Source organism: Carcharodon carcharias, chromosome 15, assembly GCF_017639515.1.
Source record: "Carcharodon carcharias isolate sCarCar2 chromosome 15, sCarCar2.pri, whole genome shotgun sequence".
Taxonomy (NCBI): domain Eukaryota; kingdom Metazoa; phylum Chordata; class Chondrichthyes; order Lamniformes; family Lamnidae; genus Carcharodon; species Carcharodon carcharias.
Genome location: NC_054481.1, coordinates 127,997,170 through 128,019,670, shown reverse-complemented (window position 1 = coordinate 128,019,670; position 22,501 = coordinate 127,997,170). Strand labels below are relative to the sequence as shown.

The window sequence follows — 22,501 nt, the reverse complement described above, 5'->3', positions numbered from 1 at the left end:
GAAAATAAACAGCATTGACAGAAGAATGTTTACTGGAGCATGCTGGGAGCTGTAGTTTCTTTGAGGTGAGTAATTATAGAGTTAACGCTGCCGCTTTATTTTTGTTAATAATGAAATAATTTAAATGTTTGAAGTCACTGGCAGTCTTGCGGCTTTGACTATAATTAATATTCTCGTGCTAATTCAGACGGAAATATTTTGCCGCCAGTGGAGCGCATGCGCGTCAACCGCCGCCACAACAAGAAGGCGGCGTGAGCGTGAAAATAAAAGGAAGGAGTTGCGTTTTTATAGCACCTTTGACCACCCCACCCCCCCCCCCCCCCCAAACTAGAGGCCCCAGCTTCACAGCCAATGAAGGAGCTTTGAAGGCTTTTTTTTTAGCCGTTGTAGGAAACGTGGCAGTCCGTCCGCGCACAGCAAGATCCCACCAACAGCAAGGCGAGCACCTGTCTTTTGTGATGTCGATGGAGGGCATAACTATTGGCGTCAGGACGATGGCGACGACTCCCCTGCTCAGCTTCCAGTAGGGGATATGGGATCTGCCTCATCTTCATTAGCAGCCATAAAACCCACCGCCCTCATCCAGCCTTGATTCCCCCCCACCCCTCTAACCACCACCACCACCACCGCCCCCCACCAAAACTTCCTTCCCGTTCCCCCTTCCCTGTGTTGAGGGCAGTGGAAGTTCAGCCAAGTCCATGCACGATGGATCCGCAAAGCAGAAAATTTCCGTGCAAAATCTGCGGCTCCAGCCGCCTTCGGACGTTTGGTGTTGTCGCAACGTCTTTGGAAGATCTGATCGCCAAAGGTAACTACAGAGTCAGAAATGCTGGTTACCAATCTGTAAAAACCTCATTACACACACACTGGGCTAGATTTTTGAGATGGGCTGAGCTAAAAATAGCCCCGCCGTCTGAAGTTCTGGTTCCCATCCCGCCCCCTGGGCCCTTTATGCAGAGGTGGGAAGAACGGGACATGCGACAGAGCAGCCACAAACCATTGCATCCCATCTCCCTCTTTCTGCACAGTGGCTGAAGAGTTTTCAACTCTTTTGAGGTTAAAAAGAGAAATGCTGGAAATTCTCAGCTTGTCTGCCCGCAACTGTGGAGAGCGAAACAAATGAATGATTCACCTTTTATCAGATAGGGGGTTTATTTTTAGTCAGAAAACTTTCCAAAAATAAAAAAATGAGATGTGTGGTGTTACAGGTCGAGGCTAGTGATTTAAACTTACAGCTATCTTTACTCTGCTCTCTGATCATTTGAGTGAATTATTGCACAGCTCAGCCCTCGGCTACTCCCAATAGATGGAGCTGATTCAGTTTAAAGAAGCTTTGTGCCTTAGTTTGTAACTCGTTGACTTTTAATCTGATAATACTGGATGTATAAATATCAAAACAATTTTTAATAAAAGCATTATTTACATGCAGCCACTCAAAGCAAATTTGGATTGGTTTTAAAGGGTTGTGACAACGGGGTGATGCTTTCAGAACTTGCCTCTTTAACACTAACCATTCTATCATTGTAATGTAACAGGAATGTGGAAACTACCCCTCTTGACCAGTGAAGCAACATGTAAATATAGTTCCAGTGAAGCTCAGTGTAACCTTGAGGAACTGTATCTCATCTTGATGAATACTTTGCAGCAACCTTCACAAAAGAGGGGGACCAATGAAGGCATCATAGTTAGGGAGAAGGAATGTGAAATTTTGGATGGGACAGACTTTTTGAAAGAGAAGAAGTATTAAAAAGTTTGGCATCTTTGAAAGAGGATGTATCAAAGGGAGGAAATTGCGAATGCTCTAATTCTAATTTTTCAAACGTCCCTGACTACAGGAGTGGTGCCAGAGGATTGGAGGACTGTCAAAATTGTACTGTTTTAAAAAGGGAAGTAGAGATAACCTGAGTAATTATAGGCTGGTTAGCTGAACTTCAATTAAGAGTAAATTGTTGTAAACAATTCTGAGGGGCGATTCAAGTCTTTGAGGAGGTGACACATTGTGTTGATGAGGGCAGTGTGATGAATGTGGCCTACGTTGATTTAAGCAAAGCTTTTGACGAAGTCCCACATGCCAGGCAGATCAAGAAAGAAATGTCCTTGGAATCCAAGGGAGAGTAGCAAATTGAATCCAAAGTTGGCTTTGTGGCAGGAAGCAAAGGGTAATGGTTGACAGGTATTTTTGTGACTGGAAGATTGTTAGCAGTGGGGTTCCACAGGGCTCAGTACTTGGTCTCTTGCTTTTGATAATTTATATTAATGTAGGAAGTATGATGTAGGAAGTTTGCAAATGATTCAAATATTGGCTGTATAGTTGACAGTGAGGAGAAAAGCTTTAGACTGCAGGAAGTTATAGGTGGGTCAATTGGGCAGGAAAGTGGAAAATGGAATTCAATCCAGAGAAGTGTGAGGTAATGCATTTTGGGAGGTGCAACAAAGCTAGGGAATACACAGTAAAATGGGCAAAGTGTGGAGGAACAGAGGGACCTTGGAGTGCACGTCCACAGATCCTTAAAGGTAGAAGGACAGGCCGATAAGGCAGTTAATGGATATGATATGTTTTCCTAGTTAACCAAGGCATAGAAGAGCAGAGAAGTTATGCTAGAAGTTTATACAACACAAGTTAGGCTAGAGTGTTACAAATGTGAGGCTTTATAAGATGGCTACGTTTAAACAGTCAACGCAAGGTAAAATGGAGTAGTGGAGAGGGGCACGTTGAGCTCCTATTAGTTCTGCCTGGTGATAACCCCATGTGACTTGGTTGCCATGGGGACAGGGGCCAGGTCAAGCTCTATTGAAAGCAAGGTGTAAATTTTTAACTCCTGATGACAAAGGGAAAGACAGCTGGCCTTACTGCTGCCAGACTTACTGACCCAGAGACCCAAGACAGAGTGAGAGAGAGATAGGGGGACAACGACTGCTGTGAACAGCAAAGGAAAAAGACTGCCTTCTGTTAGTCACAAGGCAGGATGCTGGTGGGAGTTCAATCTCTGGTTGAAGAGACAGGAATTGTGCTGATTTAAGGAGATTGGGAGATTTGCCCTGGCATGGCCAGGAGAAGGTGTGAAGGAGTGGGCCTTGCTACTGGAAGTCAGTTCAGGGAATCTCAGAAGGCAGAGAGAAGTTACTTTCAACGGGCACTGGACATTACACTTCTGAAATGAGGAGAAGCAAGTCTGTTGGAAGCTGAGTAACTTTGGACTGGTTCCTATAAGCACTACAGTTCTGCAGAGTGCAGTGTAACATGTACATGCATCGTGTGGTTTTCAATCAGGCTAGATAGTTAATAGGGGATATCCTTTCTGTAGCTTAATGTATTAGTTGCCTATTAGGTAATGTTTAGTCCATGTTGATTTTAACTTTGTTTCTTGCTGTAACAGTCTCAAAACGTGAAAACTTGTGATCATTGGGGTCAGTCACTGGGAATTCAAATCTCCTTTCTTAAGGAGATCATAATCACAGCTTAAGTACTGCTCGTAGTTTTGGCCATCACACGAGCGCCTTGCCTGAAAGGGTGATAGAGGTAGAAACTCTGAGCACAATTTTTAAAATACTTGGATGTCTACTCAAACAGCCGTACTGAATAAAAACTACCAAATGAAGGGCAGACCCAGTGTGGGAAAAAGGATGTAAAAAAAGAAGTGATTATATACATGTTGGTGGCTGGTTTCAAATGGCAGTAGCCTTTAGAAGTAAGACCATAAGACATAGGAGCAGAAATTAGGCCATTCAGCCCATTGTATCCTGAGCAATTATATCCTGATTTGTGTAGCTGTCTGTCCTCCATGAAAACCATGTAAGTGTACAAAATAAAGAGTGGAGTTGTTTGTCATGCTTGAGAATGGAACACCTCTGTTAACCTGACAAACAGCTAAGTTGTCCAACATTTAGAATTAAATGCAAAATTTGTTTTCTGTGGTTAACAGTCCTTTTAACTTGAAATGTCATTTTAAATGTAAATAACATGAACAATGGTTGATCTCTCAATGTAGGCGCAAAGAGGCATGTAAGAGTTACCTATAGTGATTACTCTCTATTTTCCCTCAGTTGGGAATGATCTGATTATGTGGATAAGACTAGAATTTGTTTATGAAGAATAATTGCAGGTCCTTTTCTCATGCAGCATGTGGCATTGCTTGATTATTTAATTTTTAAAATAACCAATACTGTAGGTTTATGCTGAAAAGTTAAAATGCAGGAAATGTTGAGAATATTAAAGACATGGCTTAAAAGTTTGGTTATTTTCAGGATAAGGAGTGTCATGACGCAGTTGTTGGCAACAGAATGTAAGAATTGCTTTCATGGCTGGAAACTTAAGACTCTGCAACACCTTAAGTATATTTTTAGTTTGTAAGCCTCCTGAAAACTTAAGTATCCTCTAATTTATGTTTATGGGTTTTATTATGTTTAGGGAAAGAAAAACTAGGTCTGGACAAATTTGATGCACAGCAAGCATATACAATTGTGCTTGAAGATGATGGAACAATTGTTGAGGATGAAGACTATTTTATGTGCCTGCCAGCAAACACAACATTCATGATCCTTAACGCCAGTCAAAAGTGGACTCCTGTTGATGAAGGTAAGTTGCTGATTGCTAATATAAATCATGGACAAGGAGCATTGCAAAGGATTCTGAAAGGACCTTCAATTAGATGGTTCTGCATTTTTCCTTTCCAAAGCATTCAGTGAAATGTTTTTATTTCATTATCTGATGCATGGATTTGAAAGATTTAAGGCCAGAATCTTCTGCAGAATAACGTGGAGTTTAATGTGCACACTGTTAATGTGTAAATCATCCAGCAAATTGTAGCAGGTGTCAAAGAATAAATACAGCAAATGCAGGTTACTTCAGGAAAGAGTACAATTTATTAAGCGCTGAACTGTACAATGGCCATTGGGAGAAGATCACGACAGATCTGCTCGAAGTTAGTGTTCAACAAGCAGTATTTATACAGTACAATTACGTGACTCCAGCATATTTACACAGTGATCTTATTAACTTGAGTGATCTTATTAACTTGCCCTTCTTTATTCTCTTTTAATTATATCTATGTTAGCTAATTGATTTTGCTTACCCATACAGCTTCTTGATCATCCCTTATCTCTTCTAACAATGTAATTCATTCCATGAGACAACATCTGTTTGTGTTTATTGTGTCACGTATCCTTTTTATCTACTCTTTGCCTAATCTTTGATCTCAGGTCATTTCACATGTCCAGGCTTGTTCTTATTTTTCTGTTCTTGCTTCCCTTTATAATTTAACCCTTAGGTGATTTTTCTCCTTTGTCTCCTGGCCTTTCTTCATCACACAACATTCCTGCATTATTAGTAAACATAGCTATATTAATCTTACAGGCCTTAACTTGTACTGAGAGCCAAAGAACCTCACTCATTTCTATATATTTTCCTGATTCTAAATACTTAATGTTAACATTTCCTTTCCCACAGTACACCAGTACTGGTTTGTGAGTATCATCATTATAGTGGATCTTATTATCCCTGCAAGAACCATCATTACCGATTTTAGACATTAGCAATACAGCCTGATTATTGCTTGGCTCAGAACCAGCTGGACTGGATGAACTGGCCACTCCCTCCTCCTCTTGATGATAGGTGGGAATACATTGGCCATCCAATCCACCATGTCTGATTTTGTGGAGGAATTATCGTCTTCCTTAGGTTTTAACGGTATGTGGGGATACAAAGGTGCTGAAGGCACCTCTGCACGGTTACTTTATTAGCTTCTTACAAGGTTTTTACTTCTTTCAGGAGCTTATTATGCGAGTCTTGGAGTCCTCTAACTCTGGAGTCTGCCTGTCTTTTACTGGCTTCTTGGTACCAATCATAATAAGCGTCCCACTGGTCTTGTTTAACTTTACTGCCTCCACCCTCCAGTGCTTTTCTTAAAGGTACTAATTTATCCATATCCCAAGTGCCTTCCATTGGGAATTGCTTCTTGGGATCATCTCTAGTTATCCAATTCCATTTTTTCAAAAATTTGGAAGTATTTTTACCATAATTTTGGTACATGTAATAAGTCGGCATTCCCTTGGGCAGCACTGGAGTAGCTGATGTTGCAGTCCCTCCTATTTCAATCTTGCCTAATCTTTGACTAGTCTTACATTATCCAAATAGCTATGTGTACATACACCGCAATCCTTCGCGCAGAGCTCTCCTACTCGAGTATCCTGATTTCCTTCTTTGAAGTCTGACGTTGCCCCTCCTCAGGGAGCCCCCTCAAGACTTTTGCTTTGGCTGCAGTCCCTGCAACCTCATCTTCGAAGCGACTTCCCTTAGAGTGGCGTAGTCATTCAAATCACGGCACCAAGTTTACTCTCAAAGAATAAATACAGCAAATGCAAGTTACTTCAGGAAAGAGTACAATTTATTAAGCGCTGAATCGTACAATGGCCATTGGGAGGAGATCATGACAGATCTGCTCGAAGATACAGTGTTCAACAAGCAGTATTTATACAGTACAATTTCATGACTCCAGCATATTTACACTGTGATCTTATTAACTTGCCCTTCTTTATTCTCTTATAATTATATCCATGTTAGCTAAGTGATTTTGCTTATCCATACAGCTTCTTGATCATCCCTTATCTCTTCTAACAATGTACTATTCATTCCATGAGACAACATCTGTTTGTGTTTATTGTGTCATGTATCCTTTTTATTTACTCTTTGCCTAACCTTTGATCTCAGGTCATTTCACGTGTCCAGGCTTGTTCTTATTACTTCTCTGTTCTTGCTTCCCTTTATAATTTAACCCTTTTAGGTGATTTTTCTTTCTCTCAGGAAAGAGAAATCCTGTAAGTTGTGAATCCCCACATGTTACTGGACGATTTTTGCCATTAGCCTTGCAAAATGACACCTCCACCTCCCCATTCCACAGTTTTTTTTTTGTACATATAACCAGCTCATTTGTTCAGTTTGGGTTCTGCCAGAGCCATTCAGCTCCTGACCTCATTATAGCCTTGATCCAAGCACGGACAAAAGAGCTGAACTCCCGAGGCGAAGTGAGAGTGACTGCCCTTGACGTCAAGGCAGCATTTGACCGAGTGTGTCAACAAGGATCCCTAGCAAAACTGGAGTCAATGGGAATCAGGGTGAAAACTCACCACTGGTTGGAGCCATACCTAGCACAAAGGAAGATGGCTATGGTTTTTGGAGGTCAATCATCTCAGTCCCAGTACATTACTACAGGCGTTTCTCAGGGTAGTGTCATCAGCCCAATCATCTTCAGCTGCTTCATCAATGACCTTCCTTCCACCATTAGGTCAGAAGTGGGGTGTTCACTGATGATTGCACAATGTTCAGCACCATTCACGACTCCTCAGACACTGAAATCGTCTGTGTCCATATGCAGCAAGACCTGAACAATATTCAGCCTTTGACTAATAAGTGGCAAGTAACATTTGTGCCACCCAAGTGCCAGGTAGTGAGCATCTCCAATAAGGGAGAATCTAGCCATCTCTTCTTGACATTCAATGGCGTTACCATCACTGAATCCCTCACTATCAACATCCTGGAGGCTACCATTGATCAGAAACTGAATTGGACTAGCCACAGGAATATTGTGGCCACCTGAGCAGGTCAGAAGTTGGGAATTCTGCAGAGAATAACTTACCTCCTGACTCCCCAAAGCTTGTTCAACATCTACAAGGCACAAGTCAGGAGTGTGATGAAATACTCTCCGCTTACCTGGTTGAGTGCAGCTCCAACAGCCCTCAAGAAGCTCGACACAATAAAGCAGCCCACTTTATTGGCACCCCATCTACCACCTTCAACATTCATCCCTCCACCACTGACAGATGGTGGCAGCAATATCATCTAGAAGGTGCACTGCAACAACTCACCAACTTCGACAACGCCTTCCAAACCCACGACCTCTACCACCTAGAAGGACAAGGGCGGCAGGTGTGTGGGAACACCATCACCTGCAAGTCACACATCATCCTGACTTGGAACTATGTTGCCATTCCTTCACTGTCACTGGCTCAAAATCCTGGAACTCCCTTCCTAACAGCACTATGGGTTCCTACAGCACACAGACTGCAGTCGTTCGAGAAGGCGGCTTGCCATCACCTTCTTAAGGGCAATTAGAGATGGGCAATAAATGCTGGCTTACCTAAAAATTAGGTGCCAATGTGGCGATGCTACAACGCAGGATTACATACATGCTAAAAATCAGAGGCAGCATGTGAAAGACAGAGCTAACCAATCCCACAACCAATGGATCAGATCAATGCTCTGCAGTCCTGCCACATCCAGTTGTGAATGGTGGTGGACAGTTAAACAAGTTACCAGAGAAGGAGGCCCCAAAGACACCCCAATCTTCAATTATGGTGGAAAAGAAAAGACTGAAATCTTTGCAGCCAACTTCAGCCAGAAGTGCCAAATGGATGGTCCATCTTGGCCTCCTCTTGAGATGCCAATCTTGAGCCAATTCAATTCACTCCATGTGATATCAAGAAACAGCTGAAGGCACTGGATACAGCAAAAGCCAAGGGCCCTTACAAAATTCTGGCTGTAGTACTGAAGACTTGTGTCCCAGAATTAGCCACGCCCTTAGCCAAGCTGTTCCAGTCCATCTATAACACTGGCATCTATGTCCTGTCCAGAAGAAAGCAGAATAAATATAATCTGGCCAACTGCAGCCCCTTCAAACAATTCTCAAACATCAGCAAAGTGATGGAAGGTGTTGTCAACAGTGCTATGAAGCAGCACTTACCAAGCAACAACTTGCTCACGAGTGCTCAAGTTTGGGTCATGCCAGGGCCACTCGGTTCTAGACCTCATTACAGCCTTGGTCAAAATATGGACAAAGATCTGAGTTCCAGAGGTGAGGTGAGAATGACTGCCCTTGACATCAGGACAGCAGTTGAACATGTGTGGCAACAAGCAGCCCTAGCAGAATTGAAGTCCGTGTGAATCAGGGGAAAGCTCTCCACCGGTTGGAGTCATACTAGCACAAAGAAAGATAGTTCTGACTATTGGAGGCTAATCATCTCAGTCCCTGGATACTACTGCAGGAGTTCTTCAGATGTGTTCTTGGCCCAACCATCTTCAGCTGCTTCATCAAGTAACCATTCCTCCATCATACATTCAGAAATAGGGTTTTTGTTTATGATTATACATTGTTCAGTACCCTTTGAAAATTCTCAGATACTGAGGCAGTCCATATCCATATTCAGCAAAATCAGGACAACATTCAGACTTTGCACCACACAAGTGACAGGCAATGACCAACTCCACCAAGAGAGAATCTAACCACCTCACCTTGACATTCAATGGGATTACCTTCTGAGTCTCCCAATATCAACTTCCAGGTTGGTTACCATTGACCAGAAACTTCACTGGACCAGCCATAGAAATACTGTGACGAGAAGAGCGGGTCAGAGGACGGGAATTCTACAACTAACTAGCTCTCCTCCTGCCTCCTCAAATCATGTCCACCAACTACAGGGCACAAGTCAGGAGTGTGATGGAATACTCTCCAATTGCCTGGATGAGTGCAGCTCCAGCAACACTCAGGAAGCTTAACACCATCCAAGATAAAGCAGCCCGCTTGATCGGCACCCCATCCATCACCTTAAGCATTCACCCTCCCACCACTAGCACACAGTGGCACAAGTGTGTACCATCTACAAGATACACTGCAACAACTCACCAACGCTCTTTCAACAGCACCTTCAAATTCTGAATCTCTACCGCCTAGAAGGACAATGACAGCAGATACATGGGAACACCACCACCTGCAAGTTCCCCTCCAAACTACACATCACCCTGACTTGGAACTACATCACCATTCCTTCCCTATCACCGGGTTAAAATCCTGGAACTCCCATCCTAGCAGCACTGTGGGTGTACACTATCTACATCACATGACCTGTGATGTAGATCCCCACCACCTCAAGGGCAATTAGAGATGGGCAATAAGTACTGGCTTTGCCAGCAATGCTCACAACCCAGGAACTAATTTTAAAAACTACAGATGTCTGCTTTTACTTGTCCCCTTCTCATTGGCACAGCTCAGGTCAACACCATGGTAGTCCAAAGTAACTATAGAAAGTGGTCATTGCAACTTCCCCCTGTTCTACAGCAAAACAAGAATTTGGTTGTCCACTACAAGCAGAATGTTAGTACTGCATTTCATTTTGGCCATTACATTGAAGTTATCAAACTTCATGTCACCAAAATCTCTCTTCTTTCCCCACAGAAATCAGCATCAGCTCCGATACAAAAATGGATGATGATGTAGGTGGCGTTGGATCTGTGGACTGTGTGGATTATCCTGAGTCTTCCAATAACTGGAAAGTTCTTGCCAAACAACTTCGAAAAAACCTTGCCCACATTATTACTATGTCTGAATCTGACCTCCAGGTAACAGAGAAAGGGCAAATAGCTCGGTAGATTTACAACAGAATACAAAGTTCAATAAAGCCTATTGTCTGACATCTTTCGTGCCTGTCACACTCCTATTGGTTAAGGTCTTACTGGCTGAAGCGTGCTCAGAGTCCCATATTTGAAGCTGCTTTCAATGATCCAAATATAGGATTAGATGCTAATTAGATTGACTTGATATTTTGGGGTGGAAGTATTTTGGAAATGGCTTTGTTCTAATTAAAATAAAATAGAGCAGTACCTAGAAACCTACCAATCCTAATGTTAGACTATCATAGATATTCTCCATTACATCGAATATGGCAAGCAATTAGGAGAGTTATTTGTAGCTATATAACATGGGGCTAAACCCACAAGGTGTAACTTGGAAATCTCTTTCCCTGTAATTTTACAAGGCTTTTATTATACAAAAAGGAACAATATTTCACACTTGTCTGAATGCCATAGCTCATTTGACCCAAGCAAGATAGAATAGTGATATAAATCTGCATCCCCTGGTGAAAGCACATTAACAGTCAGGAAATATCCTCTCAGCCATTCTGAACTGTTATCTTCCTACCTCAGTTTTCCAAGTCTGAGAAATGGTCTTCCCTCACTAATTGTGTGTGCCAGCAAAGACACTTAAGCATCTAGGAACAAACGAGAATAAACTACTTTAAGACCAGGAAGCCTTTGGGCCCCTACCCATTTTATTTCTATATGCCTAAACCCTCCTTTACCCATAGTAGGTGGCCAGAAATGTCTGAAATACAGATACATTCTTGCTGACTGGAAATGTATGGTGAACACGGAGGGTGAGTGTTCATGTGTAAAATATGGAAAAAGGACTGAGTCAGCAAAACTGCATAGCCTGTTGTTGAAGTGACAAGTGTGCAGGATTTGGCCAGGTTTGTTGTTTTATTTATATATATATGTATTGGGCTATGTTGATATGTGATTAGAGGAAACGGGAAACTTAAATATGTTCAGCTATTAAAGTGCATTTCTTAACTATAATAAATTGAGGCTCAAAAATAGTCAGTATGATCATAATCAGCATTCTGTGGGTTAGCGGGGCAATGAAATGGTCTTTTCTTCAGTCCAGCATACATCTTCTAAGAACATACAAGAAAATACAGGGAAAAAAAATCAACTGGTTCTTCTAACCTGTGTCATTCAGATGTCTTGGTGTCACATGTTTCCATTATCAGCCAACCTTCAGATACACAATCTCCTGGGAAGAAAATTAAATACTATTTAAATCTGGAAAAATTCCTTTGCAATCACTGAAGGCAATCAAGCAATCTCCAGGGGACTCCAGTAATTGATAACACAATTCACTGGCTCCCCTTAGCATCCGTATTTCATGTCATCTACTTGCAGGACCTCATCCAGCTCTTTGTGAAGGCCTATATTAAATCTGTATTCACCACAAGTTCTAGTAATCTATTCCAGCGACTGGAAAAGAAACAATTCCTGGTAAAAGAAAACCTAACTCTACTTCTTTATTTTGTAGTGATGTCCTCTGTCCTTCCCTAACAGGCAGCTGATGACACTTAATGATGATTCTGTTAGAATTAGTTGTTGAAAAATGGGGCAGACACAGGCAAATACTCAGTGGAACTTTTGCTTGTGATCAAATTACTTTCGCCTGTGCTCCTGAATGATAAGTAAGTCAATTAGAAATTCAATAGTTTTCCATGTATCTTTATTTGACAGACACTAATAGATGTACCATCTACTGAGCTGGCAAAAGAACTGGAAGAAAGTTTAATAAGAACTGAAGCAATACAGGACTCCCTTCAGCGTGCACTTGATAGCAGAGAGGAGCACCGGGAAGCAAAGGAACTATTGAAGCTGTACCAGAATGCTTTTCAAAACGATGGTTAGTCTGATGTTGTGGTGAATAGATAGCAAATTCTTATGTTATTTTATTTTATAAATTTTTCTGACTCCACATATTCTTGCAGCCAAGTGAAAGTCAACAGATGCCCAGGTCCTTGCATTATGTTCTTTAGCTTGGAGATAGTTTGCCATTTGATGTAGTCCTGGCCTAGAGACTTGTTGGATCCACAATGAGTCAGCTATCTGAGCTGGAGCAGGTCCTTTGCCTACACCTGGCTAAAGATAATAATCAAAGTATTCGATTTAGTGTTAACCTGTGTTGTAGCCTATGGGAATTGAGGATGCAGGTTTGTATTTGGGAGTCTTCTGCACATGAGTTCTAAATTTCATTTGCGCAGCTGAGAAAACCCTGAGCAGCACCTGAATACTGTCAAGAAAGGGGTTTGACACCCCGGCCCCTGACAATATTAGAAATGCAGGTCCCTTTAAGAGTAAACCAGGACAAGCTACAGAGTGAATTGAGAATAGGTGATGCTTATTGAAGCCTGTACTTCAGAGCTGGGTTTTTCATCTAGTAAGTGGGTTTCCCTTCTGGATAGGGAGAGGATCTAGAAGGGAAGAGTGGAAACTGGCATGTGCACCAGTTGTGATTAAATAAAACAGTTGTGGTTCACAGAATGTCTTCTGCTGTCTGGTTTGGTAAGTAGATATTTGTCTGTTAAACAGTCCCAATCAACCAACAGCTAATTTCAGCATTGCACTGTTTAATACCAGGATACAGATTCATCTTCTTTCTCAGCTGCAGGTATTGTGAAGGAGAAATTTAAGTATCTATGTTTGTCAATACAAACTGACAATGGCAGCAGGAAAACAGTAGTTAGTACATTTTCAATCTGACCCAGTTGAACTGTAGACCAGTGCTGGATTGGCCGAATTGTGGCTCGGCAATTGTTGCCAGCTGACAGGAAGAAACTATTTCTTTTTATGGGCTTCAAAGCCTTTTGTTCCCAAGACAATTACAAAAATATAGATCCTACAACTTTCCTAGATTCCAAAACAAAAACAAAAACAGAATTACCTGGAAAAACTCAGCAGGTCTGGCTGCATCGGTGGAGAAGAAAAGAGTTGACGTTTTAAGTCCTCATGACCCTTCGACAGAACTTGAGTTCGAGTCCAAGAAAGAGTTGAAATATAAGCTGGTTTAAGGTGTGTGTGTGTGGGGGGGCGGAGAGAGAGAGAGGTGGAGGGGAGGGGGGGCGGTGGGGGTGTGGTTGTAGGGACAAACAAGCAGTGATAGAAGCAGATCATCAAAAGATGTCAACAACAATAGTACAAAAGAACACATAGGTGTTAAAGTTGGTGATATTATCTAAACGAATGTGCTAATTAAGAATGGATGGTAGGGCACTCAAGGTATAGCTCTAGTGGGGGTGTTTTTTTTTTTAAATAATGGAAATAGGTGGGAAAAGGAAAATCTTTATAATTTATTGGAAAAAAAAGGAAGGGGGAAACAGAAAGGGGGTGGGGATGGGGGAGGGAGCTCACGACCTAAAGTTGTTGAATTCAATATTCAGTCCGGAAGGCTGTAAAGTGCCTAATCGGAAGATGAGGTGTTGTTCCTCCAGTTTGCGTTGGGCTTCACTGGAACAACGCAGCAAGCCAAGGACAGACATGTGGGCAAGAGAGCAGGGTGGAGTGTTAAAATGGCAAGCGACAGGGAGGTTTGGGTCATTCTTGCGGACAGACCACGGGTGTTCTGCAAAGCGGTCGCCCAGTTTACGTTTGGTCTCTCCAATGTAGAGGAGACCACATTGGGAGCAACGAATGCAGTAGACTAAGTTGGGGGAAATGCAAGTGAAATGCTGCTTCACTTGAAAGGAGTGTTTGGGTCCTTGGACAGTGAGGAGAGAGGAAGTGAAGGGGCAGGTGTTGCATCTTTTGCATGGGCATGGGGTGGTGCCATAGGAGGGGGTTGAGGAGTAGGGGGTGATGGAGGAATGGACCAGGGTGTCCCAGAGGGAGCGATCCCTACGGAATGCCGACGGGGGGGTGAAGGGAAGATGTGTTTGGTGGTGGCATCATGCTGGAGTTGGCGGAAATGGCGGAGGATGATCCTTTGAATGCGGAGGCTGGTGGGGTGATAAGTGAGGACAAGGGGGACCCTATCATGTTTCTGGGAGGGAGGAGAAGGCGTGAGGGCGGATGCGCGGGAGATGGGCCGGACACGGTTGAGGGCCCTGTCAACGACCGTGGGTGGAAAACCTCGGTTAAGGAAGAAGGAGGACATGTCAGAGGAACTGTTTTTGAAGGTAGCATCATCGGAACAGATGCGACGGAGGCGAAGGAACTGAGAGAATGGGATGGAGTCCTTACAGGAAGCGGGGTGTGAGGAGCTGTAGTCGAGATAGCTGTGGGAGTCGGTGGGTTTGTAATGGATATTGGTGGACAGTCTATCACCAGAGATTGAGACAGAGAGGCCAAGGAAGGGAAGTGTCAGAGATGGACCACATGAAAATGATGGAGGGGTGGAGATTGGAAGCAAAATTAATAAATTTTTCCAAGTCCCGACGAGAGCATGAAGCAGCACCGAAGTAATCATCGATGTACCGGAGAAAGAGTTGTGGAAGGGGGCCGGAGTAGGACTGTAACAAGGAATGTTCCACGTACCCCATAAAGAAGACAGGCAAAGCTGGGGCCCATGCGGGTACCCATAGCCACACCTTTTATTTGGAGGAAGTGAGAGGAGTTGAAGGAGAAATTGTTCAGCATGAGAACAAGTTCAGCCAGACGGAGGAGAGTATTGGTGGATGGGGATTGTTCGGGCCTCTGTTCGAGGAAGAAGCTAAGGGCCCTCAGACCATCCTGGTGGGGGATGGAGGTGTAGAGGGATTGGACGTCCATGGTGAAGAGGAAGTGTTTGGGGCCAGGGAACTGGAAATTGTTGATGTGACGTAAGGTGTCAGAGGAATCACGGATGTAGGTGGGAAGGGACTGGACAAGGGGAGAGAGAAGGGAGTCAAGATAACGAGAAATGAGTTCTGTGGGGCAGGAGCAAGCTGAGACGATCGGTCTACCGGGGCAGTTCTGTTTGTGGATTTTGGGTAGGAGATAGAAGCAGGCCGTCCGAGGTTGGGCGACTATCAAGTTGGAAGCTGTGGGAGGGAGATCCCCAGAGGAGATGAGGTCAGTGACAGTCCTGGAAACAATGGCTTGATGTTCAGTGGTGGGGTCATGGTCCAGGGAGAGGTAGGAGGAAGTGTCTGCGAGTTGACGCTCAGCCTCTGCGAGGTAGAGGTCAGTGCGCCAGACAACAACAGCACCACCCTTGTTAGCGGGTTTGATGACAATGTCAGGGTTGGACCTGAGAGAATGGAGTGCAGTAAGTTCAGAGAAAGACATGTTAGAATGGGTGAGAGGAGCAGAGAAATTGAGACGACTAATGTCGCGCCGACAGTTCTCAATGAAAAGATCGAGAGAAGGTAAGAATCCAGAGGGAGGGGTCCAGATGGAGGGAGAATATTGGAGATGGGTAAAAGGATCCATTGAACTGGGAGAGGACTCCTGCCCAAAGAAGTGAGCCCGGAGACGAAGACGGCGGAAGAAGAGTTCACCCCTCTACACCTCTATCCCCCACCAGGATGGTCTGAGGGCCCTTAGCTTCTTCCTCGAACAGAGGCCCGAACAATCCCCATCCACCACTACTCTCCTCCGTCTGGCTGAACTTGTTCTCACGCTGAACAATTTCTCCTTCAACACCTCTCACCTCCTCCAAATAAAAGGTGTGGCTATGGGTACCCGCATGGGCCCCAGCTATGCCTGTCTCTTTATGGGGTATGTGGAACATTCCTTGTTCCAGTCCTACTCCAGCCCCCTTCCACAACTCTTTCTCCGGTACATCGATGATTACTTCGGTGCCGCTTCATGCTCTCGTCGGGACTTGGAAAAATTTATTAATTTTGCTTCCAATCTCCACCCCTCCATCATTTTCACGTGGTCCATCTCTGACACTTCCCTTCCCTTCCTTGACCTCTCTGTCTCAATCTCTGGTGATAGACTGTCCACCAATATCCATTACAAACCCACCGACTCCCACAGCTATCTCGACTACAGCTCCTCTTACCCCACTTCCTGTAAGGACTCCATCCCATTCTCTCAGTTCCTTCGCCTCCATCGCATCTGTTCCGATGATGCTACCTTCAAAAACAGTTCCTCTGACATGTCCTCCTTCTTCCTTAACTGAGGTTTTCCACCCACGGTCGTTGACAGGGCCCTCAACCGTGTCCGGCCCATCTCCTGCGCATCCGCCCTCACGCCTTCTCCTCCCTCCCAGAAACATGATAGGGTCCCCCTTGTCTTCACTTATCACCCCACCAGCCTCCGCATTCAAAGGATCATCCTCCGCCATTTCCGCCAACTCTAGCATGATGCCACCACCAAACACATCTTCCCTTCACCCCCCCATCGGCATTCCGTAGGGATCGCTCCCTCCGGGACACCCTGGTCCACTCCTCCATCACCCCCTACTCCTCAACCCCCTCCTATGGCACCACCCCATGCCCACGCAAAAGATGCAACACCTGCCCCTTCACTTCCTCTCTCCTCACTGTCCAAGGACCCAAACGCTCCTTTCAAGTGAAGCAGCATTTCACTTGCATTTCCCCCAACTTAGTCTACTGCATTCGTTGCCCCCAATGTGGTCTCCTCTACATTGGAGAGACCAAACGTAAACTGGGCAACCACTTTGCAGAACACCTGCGGTTTGTCCGCAAGAATGACCCAAACCTCCCTGTCGCTTGCCATTTTAACACTCCACCCTGCTCTCTTGCCCACATGTCTGTCCTTGGCTTGCTGCATTGTTCCAGTGAAGCCCAACGCAAACTGGAGGAACAACACCTCATCTTCCGATTAGGCACTTTACAGCCTTCCGGACTGAATATTGAATTCAACAACTTTAGGTCGTGAGCTCCCTCCCCCATCCCCACCCCCTTTCTGTTTCCCCCTTCCTTTTTTTTCCAATAAATTATAAAGATTTTCCTTTTCCCACCTATTTCCATTATTTAAAAAAAAACACCCCCACTAGAGCTATACCTTGAGTGCCCTACCATCCATTCTTAATTAGCACATTCATTTAGATAATATCACCAACTCTTTAACTTTAACACCTATGTGTTCTTTTGTACTATTGTTGTTGACATCTTTTGATGATCTGTTTCTATTACTGCTTGTTTGTCCCTACAACCACACCCCCCCCCTCCACCTCTCTCTGTCTCTCTATCTCTCCGCCCCCCCACACACACACCTTAAACCAGCTTATATTTCAACTCTTTCTTGGACTCGAACTCAAGTTCTGTCGAAGGGTCATGAGGACTCGAAATGTCAACTCTTTTCTTCTCCGCCGATGCTGCCAGACCTGCTGAGTTTTTCCAGGTAATTCTGTTTTTGTTTTTGGTTTGGATTTCCAGCATCCGCAGTTTTTTTGTTTTTATTTTTATTCCTAGATTCCAAACCTGCTAAAGAAACTGATCAAGTGGATGGTTCAGATCCGTTAACCATGGAAACCTCCCGGCTGAACAAACGCATAGTTGGTGTTCTCAGACAGAAACCCAGTCCAGAGCTCAGCTTGTCAAATGTGGAGCTTCAGGTATGATAACTTCACTTGCTAGCATATTGCTAGAAGTTGGGTTTTACCTTTTTCACTTTCCCTATGCTAAGTCCACAGAAATTACATTTATTTGTCCCAAGTTTCATTCAAGACAGTGGATTTATCTTTGGCAGGTGACATTTGCCTCTTTGGTATTAACTGAATTCGAATCCAGAGACTGGAAATGGCATGATGCTGATTTCAGTTGCAATCAGTTCTTGAATTATCTCATTAATCAAAACCTGTTTATTATCCTTCAGCAATGCCGGTGGGCAACTTTTCCTTTGTCACTTTCCTTGCTCATTTCCTTTTATTTTTTGCAGGATGTTGGGGAAAGCTGGACTGTGGGGCTAAAATGAATAGCTCTTTCAAAGAGTCAGCACAGGCACGAAGGGCAGAATGACCTGTGTTTTAAGATTCTGTGGGTGGAATTTTATAGCCCTGTTGAGGTCGGGGCAAGGCTGTAAAACACAGCAAGCTGTTTTAAAAAGTCCATCGAATTCGGCAGGACTAAAAAATCCTGCTGGTGGGAGAGGCCTTAAAATTCAGCCTTATAATTCCCTAATTACGCTGCCCTACTTCCTTCAAGATGAGGAGGGATTGAGTGTAAGTCTGAGGCTTGGCGATGTCTGGACTAAGGAACTCAGAATTGTCACCATGTTTACTTCGGTCATAGAGTGGTAATTTAACTTTTGCCTCCCTTCCATAAAGAACAAAGCCCTCCAGTTTAAAAAAAACTGTCAGTAACTTTAATATCCTTATTGCCAACCAAATCTTAATTTTTCAGTAAGTTTTATTGGTTAATCCAGTGAGTTTAGGACTTTTTAAAATATAGATGGTAAATGCTGTTAATTGCTGGACTCATTGTGTACGCCTTTTGCATTCAGGAAGTTCTCAAAGAGAGTGAAAAGGAATTACAGTCTGCTTTAAATTGTTCCATTGAGAAGGTAAAGGATCTGCAGGAAGACTGTAGGAAGGAATTGAAGAAGCGCTTGTCCAAAATGGAGAGCCTGGAACAATTGAGAAAACATTCAACAAAGAGAAGAAAACTGTAATACACTGGGGCACCAATTGCAGCCAAACATGGTTCTGCAACTTAGTGATAAATCTCAACTCCCAGCATTCAGTTTTTGCAACAAAAACAAAATAATCAAATTTTATCATGGGTGGAGTGAGGGGGAAAGAAACATTTTATACTTGTACTCACTGTTTGCATCAAGTACTGTCAGACCAATCACAGCATAAAACTGATGCAGGCTGAGTTCCTTCATTCTGTCTCACCGATATCCTTTAATTCTGACTTCTAAGCACTACCTAATACCTATTTGGTGTTAAGCAAATTACAAAACCATAGAATAATTACAGCCCAGATGTGGATCAGCATCCATTGTGAACTGTGTGTCTGGATTTTACTTATAACTGTTTCTAACCAACACAAGGACATCAACCCATCAATTTGTACTGCATTCAAACACCTGTTAAGATGAAATGGCGGTCAGTGCAGCCCAACCATGTAATTGTACTTTGTTCCTAATCTCGGCTGTGCTGTTGGCAGAAAGAACCAAACCACAACACAATTAATTCAAAAGGGAGGAAGGAAATTTTGATTGTAAATGGTGTTTAGGTGGCTATCATACAATGTAATAGCTGTATAATTAGCACTAAAGACACTCAGTTGCTCTGAAAGACTAATTTCAAGTATGTGAATGTCAAATTTCTCCATTATGAAAATTCCACATTTTTAAAAAAATTTTAGTTTTTTTTGTGATAGTTTTGTTTCAGCTTTTTTTTAACTTCTGTCATTGAATGTGTCTTAATCATTTTGTTATCTGTAAAATTTAAAAAATAAAAATGACAAGCTAGGAGTTTCTGCTTTGCTGCCTGTGAGAATATTTCAATGTGATTGGTTGCTTACCTTGCTAAATTGCATCACTGTTGCAGGACATCTGAAGATCCCCTTGGTGCCAAATTTAAAGTGACACAGGGGGAAGTCTGCATCACAGAGATTGCTAGAACACAATGGGTAACTCTCTCTTCAAGGTCAGCAGTGAGCGCTGCTGCTTCTCAACTTGCCTCAAAATCCAGCCCAGTGAGAAAATAGACAGTAAATGAGGGAATGACATTTCCTCTGATAACAAAATTCAGTACGAGAGCAAATTGCCTCACGATCCAAACCAGTAAAATAATCCAAGAAAAATTGCTTCTCACAATAGACTGTGAGAATGTGGAACATGCTACTTTTGAAGGCCATAGATGCAGGATCAATTGAAGTGTTTAAAAAGAGAGACGATACACAGGAAGCAATAATATTGAGGGTGTGGAATTAAAACGTACAGCCCACGACTAATAGGAAGAAGAGTAAGCCATCTGCCCCAGTGAGCCTTTTTCACTTTGCAAAGACCCTGTAATTTGTAACATTGGAAAACACCTTGCTACTTGGAGAACAGCATGCTTATGTTTAGAATATCTTGAATCCTGTCACTGCATAGCACACCAATAAATGCTTCTTGTTTATGCCAATGGATGTAATAGCTATCCATGAAAAATTAAAGTATTCCCTCTCAGCAGATTGGTGTGAGGAAGAATTGTGCCCAGCACATTGAATAAAGCCCATTTGCTTTATGTATTAGTTATTGAAGAGATCCTTGTCTGACTGGAAGCTTTCAGAGCAAATTTTAAAAATATTCCAGTGGGCGTGAGTGGACATGTTCATTTGCGGTGTGGGATCGCATAAAACATTCCGACCAAATTGGACTAACCACCTTGCTGGTTGCTGGCCATGGAAGGCAAATTCCTGTTAGACGGTTAATCAGCCTGTGAACCCATCCGTCACACATCACACTCCATGTGCAATGTGGTTGACTCTTAACTGGCCTCAGAAATGGCTTAGCAAGCCACTCATTTGTTCAAGAGAAATTGGGGATGGACAGCAAACCTTGCTAGCGATGCCCACATCCCATGAAAGAATAAAGAAAAATGGGATCACTCCACTGTAGTGGGAGAAAAACATGTGCAATTTTAATGAATCAGCCCTATGGTAGACCAAAACTAGAGGGTAATCCTATCATTATTAGCAATCCCAAACTATCCAATTTGAATTGGTACCCATTTCACCTTTCTTTAGACTTGTGACTATATGACAAAATTACATGTTACAACCAATCATTGATGTGTTTGTGATCCCTCAAGATCTATCCTAAGCCAAGATTGAGACACGGAGTGAATACAGAACATTTCACGTGTGGCTGTGTAAATGTGTCTGACTAATGATTGTATTCTGAAATCGAGCCTTGAATTTATAACATGCCTTATCACTTCTCTCAAATGTCCCAAAGCGCTTCACATACAATGAATAATTTCTTTGAAGTGCTTTAGGCAGCTAAAAGTGTATCTGATTGTGATTTGTATTAAATCTGAGGGTAAAGTGGTATACCTAATATCTAGTTGACAGCATTGTATGGCTGTTTTTTTCTGCTTGTACTTCAAATAAATTTTTTAAATTTAATTTCCTTTTTGCATTTGAAAACCTGTGGATCTAATGTCATCTTAATATGAATTTGTATTTATGTGGATCCATATCCCAGTCAAGATGTCTCAGTGTTTCAGTGAAATGCTTGTGAAGTTGAGAGTGTGGATGTTGAGTTTTTTAACCCTTCCTCAGTTCTTGAAAATGTTTGTGACTCCTCGGATAATTAGTCAGTCTGTGCCAACATGTAGCAAGGCCTGGACGTTATTCAGGCTTAGGATGATGTGACATTTGTACCACACAAGTGCCAGGCAATTACCATCTCCAGCAAGAGAGAATCTGACCATCTCCCCTTGACATTCAATGGCATTACCATCGCTGAAACCCCCACCATCAACATCCTGGGAACTACCATCGACCAGAAACTGAACTGGACCAGCCATATATGAGAAGCACAGGTCAGAGGCTGGGAATTCTGTGATGAGTAACTCACTGCCTGGAATGCATATCTTACCATCGACAAGGTACAAGTCACGAGTGTGATGGAATGCTCTCCATTTGCCCAGATGAGCGTTCAAGGAGCTCGATGCCATTCAAGACAAATCAGCCCAGCTCACCGCTACTTTCTCAAGGACAAGTAGGAATGACAGCGACACTCACATCCCAGTACAAATTTTCTTTTAAATTCTCTGCAACCTCTCCTTGTATGTGCATCTCTTTTTGTGACGTGGGTATTGGAACTGTATACAGTATTTTGTGTGGTTTAGCCTCCATATGAACCAGGTAGGTTTGTTTTCCACTTTTCTGATTATATATCCCAGCATTTTGTTAGTTTTTAGTTCCTATTTTTTAATGAGCTTTCTTCGTGAGACTGCTAAAGTAGTAATTGCTATGCACCATCCCATATGAGTGGTTGGAATATGTACTATCACTTGTGGTTTTGCTATTTTCCAATGTTGATTATTTTGGATCCCTATGTCAGGTGTGAATCCAATCATTTAAAGTGAGGACTGGCATCGTGGTAATGTCACAGGACTAGTAATCCAGAGACCCAGGCTAATGTCCTAGGGACATGGATGCAAATGGCAGCTGGTGGAACTAAATTTATTAATAAATCTGGAATATAAAGCCTAGTTTCAGTAACTGTGACAGTTATCATCAA

General features: G+C 43.0%; 1 protein-coding gene across 1 annotated transcript; it reads left to right on the top strand.

Annotated features, from left to right (window-relative positions):
- Nucleotides 1-322: 322 nt before the first annotated feature.
- On the top strand, nt 323-21,378 carry dffa (DNA fragmentation factor, alpha polypeptide). The gene is made up of 6 exons (XM_041207393.1): nt 323-808; nt 4,409-4,576; nt 10,224-10,387; nt 12,107-12,272; nt 17,731-17,873; nt 18,761-21,378. Exons 1-6 carry the CDS (start codon nt 706-708, stop codon nt 18,926-18,928), a joined length of 912 nt encoding a protein of 303 aa, XP_041063327.1. The 5' UTR covers nt 323-705; the 3' UTR covers nt 18,929-21,378.
- The last annotated feature ends 1,123 nt before the right edge of the window (nt 21,379-22,501 follow it).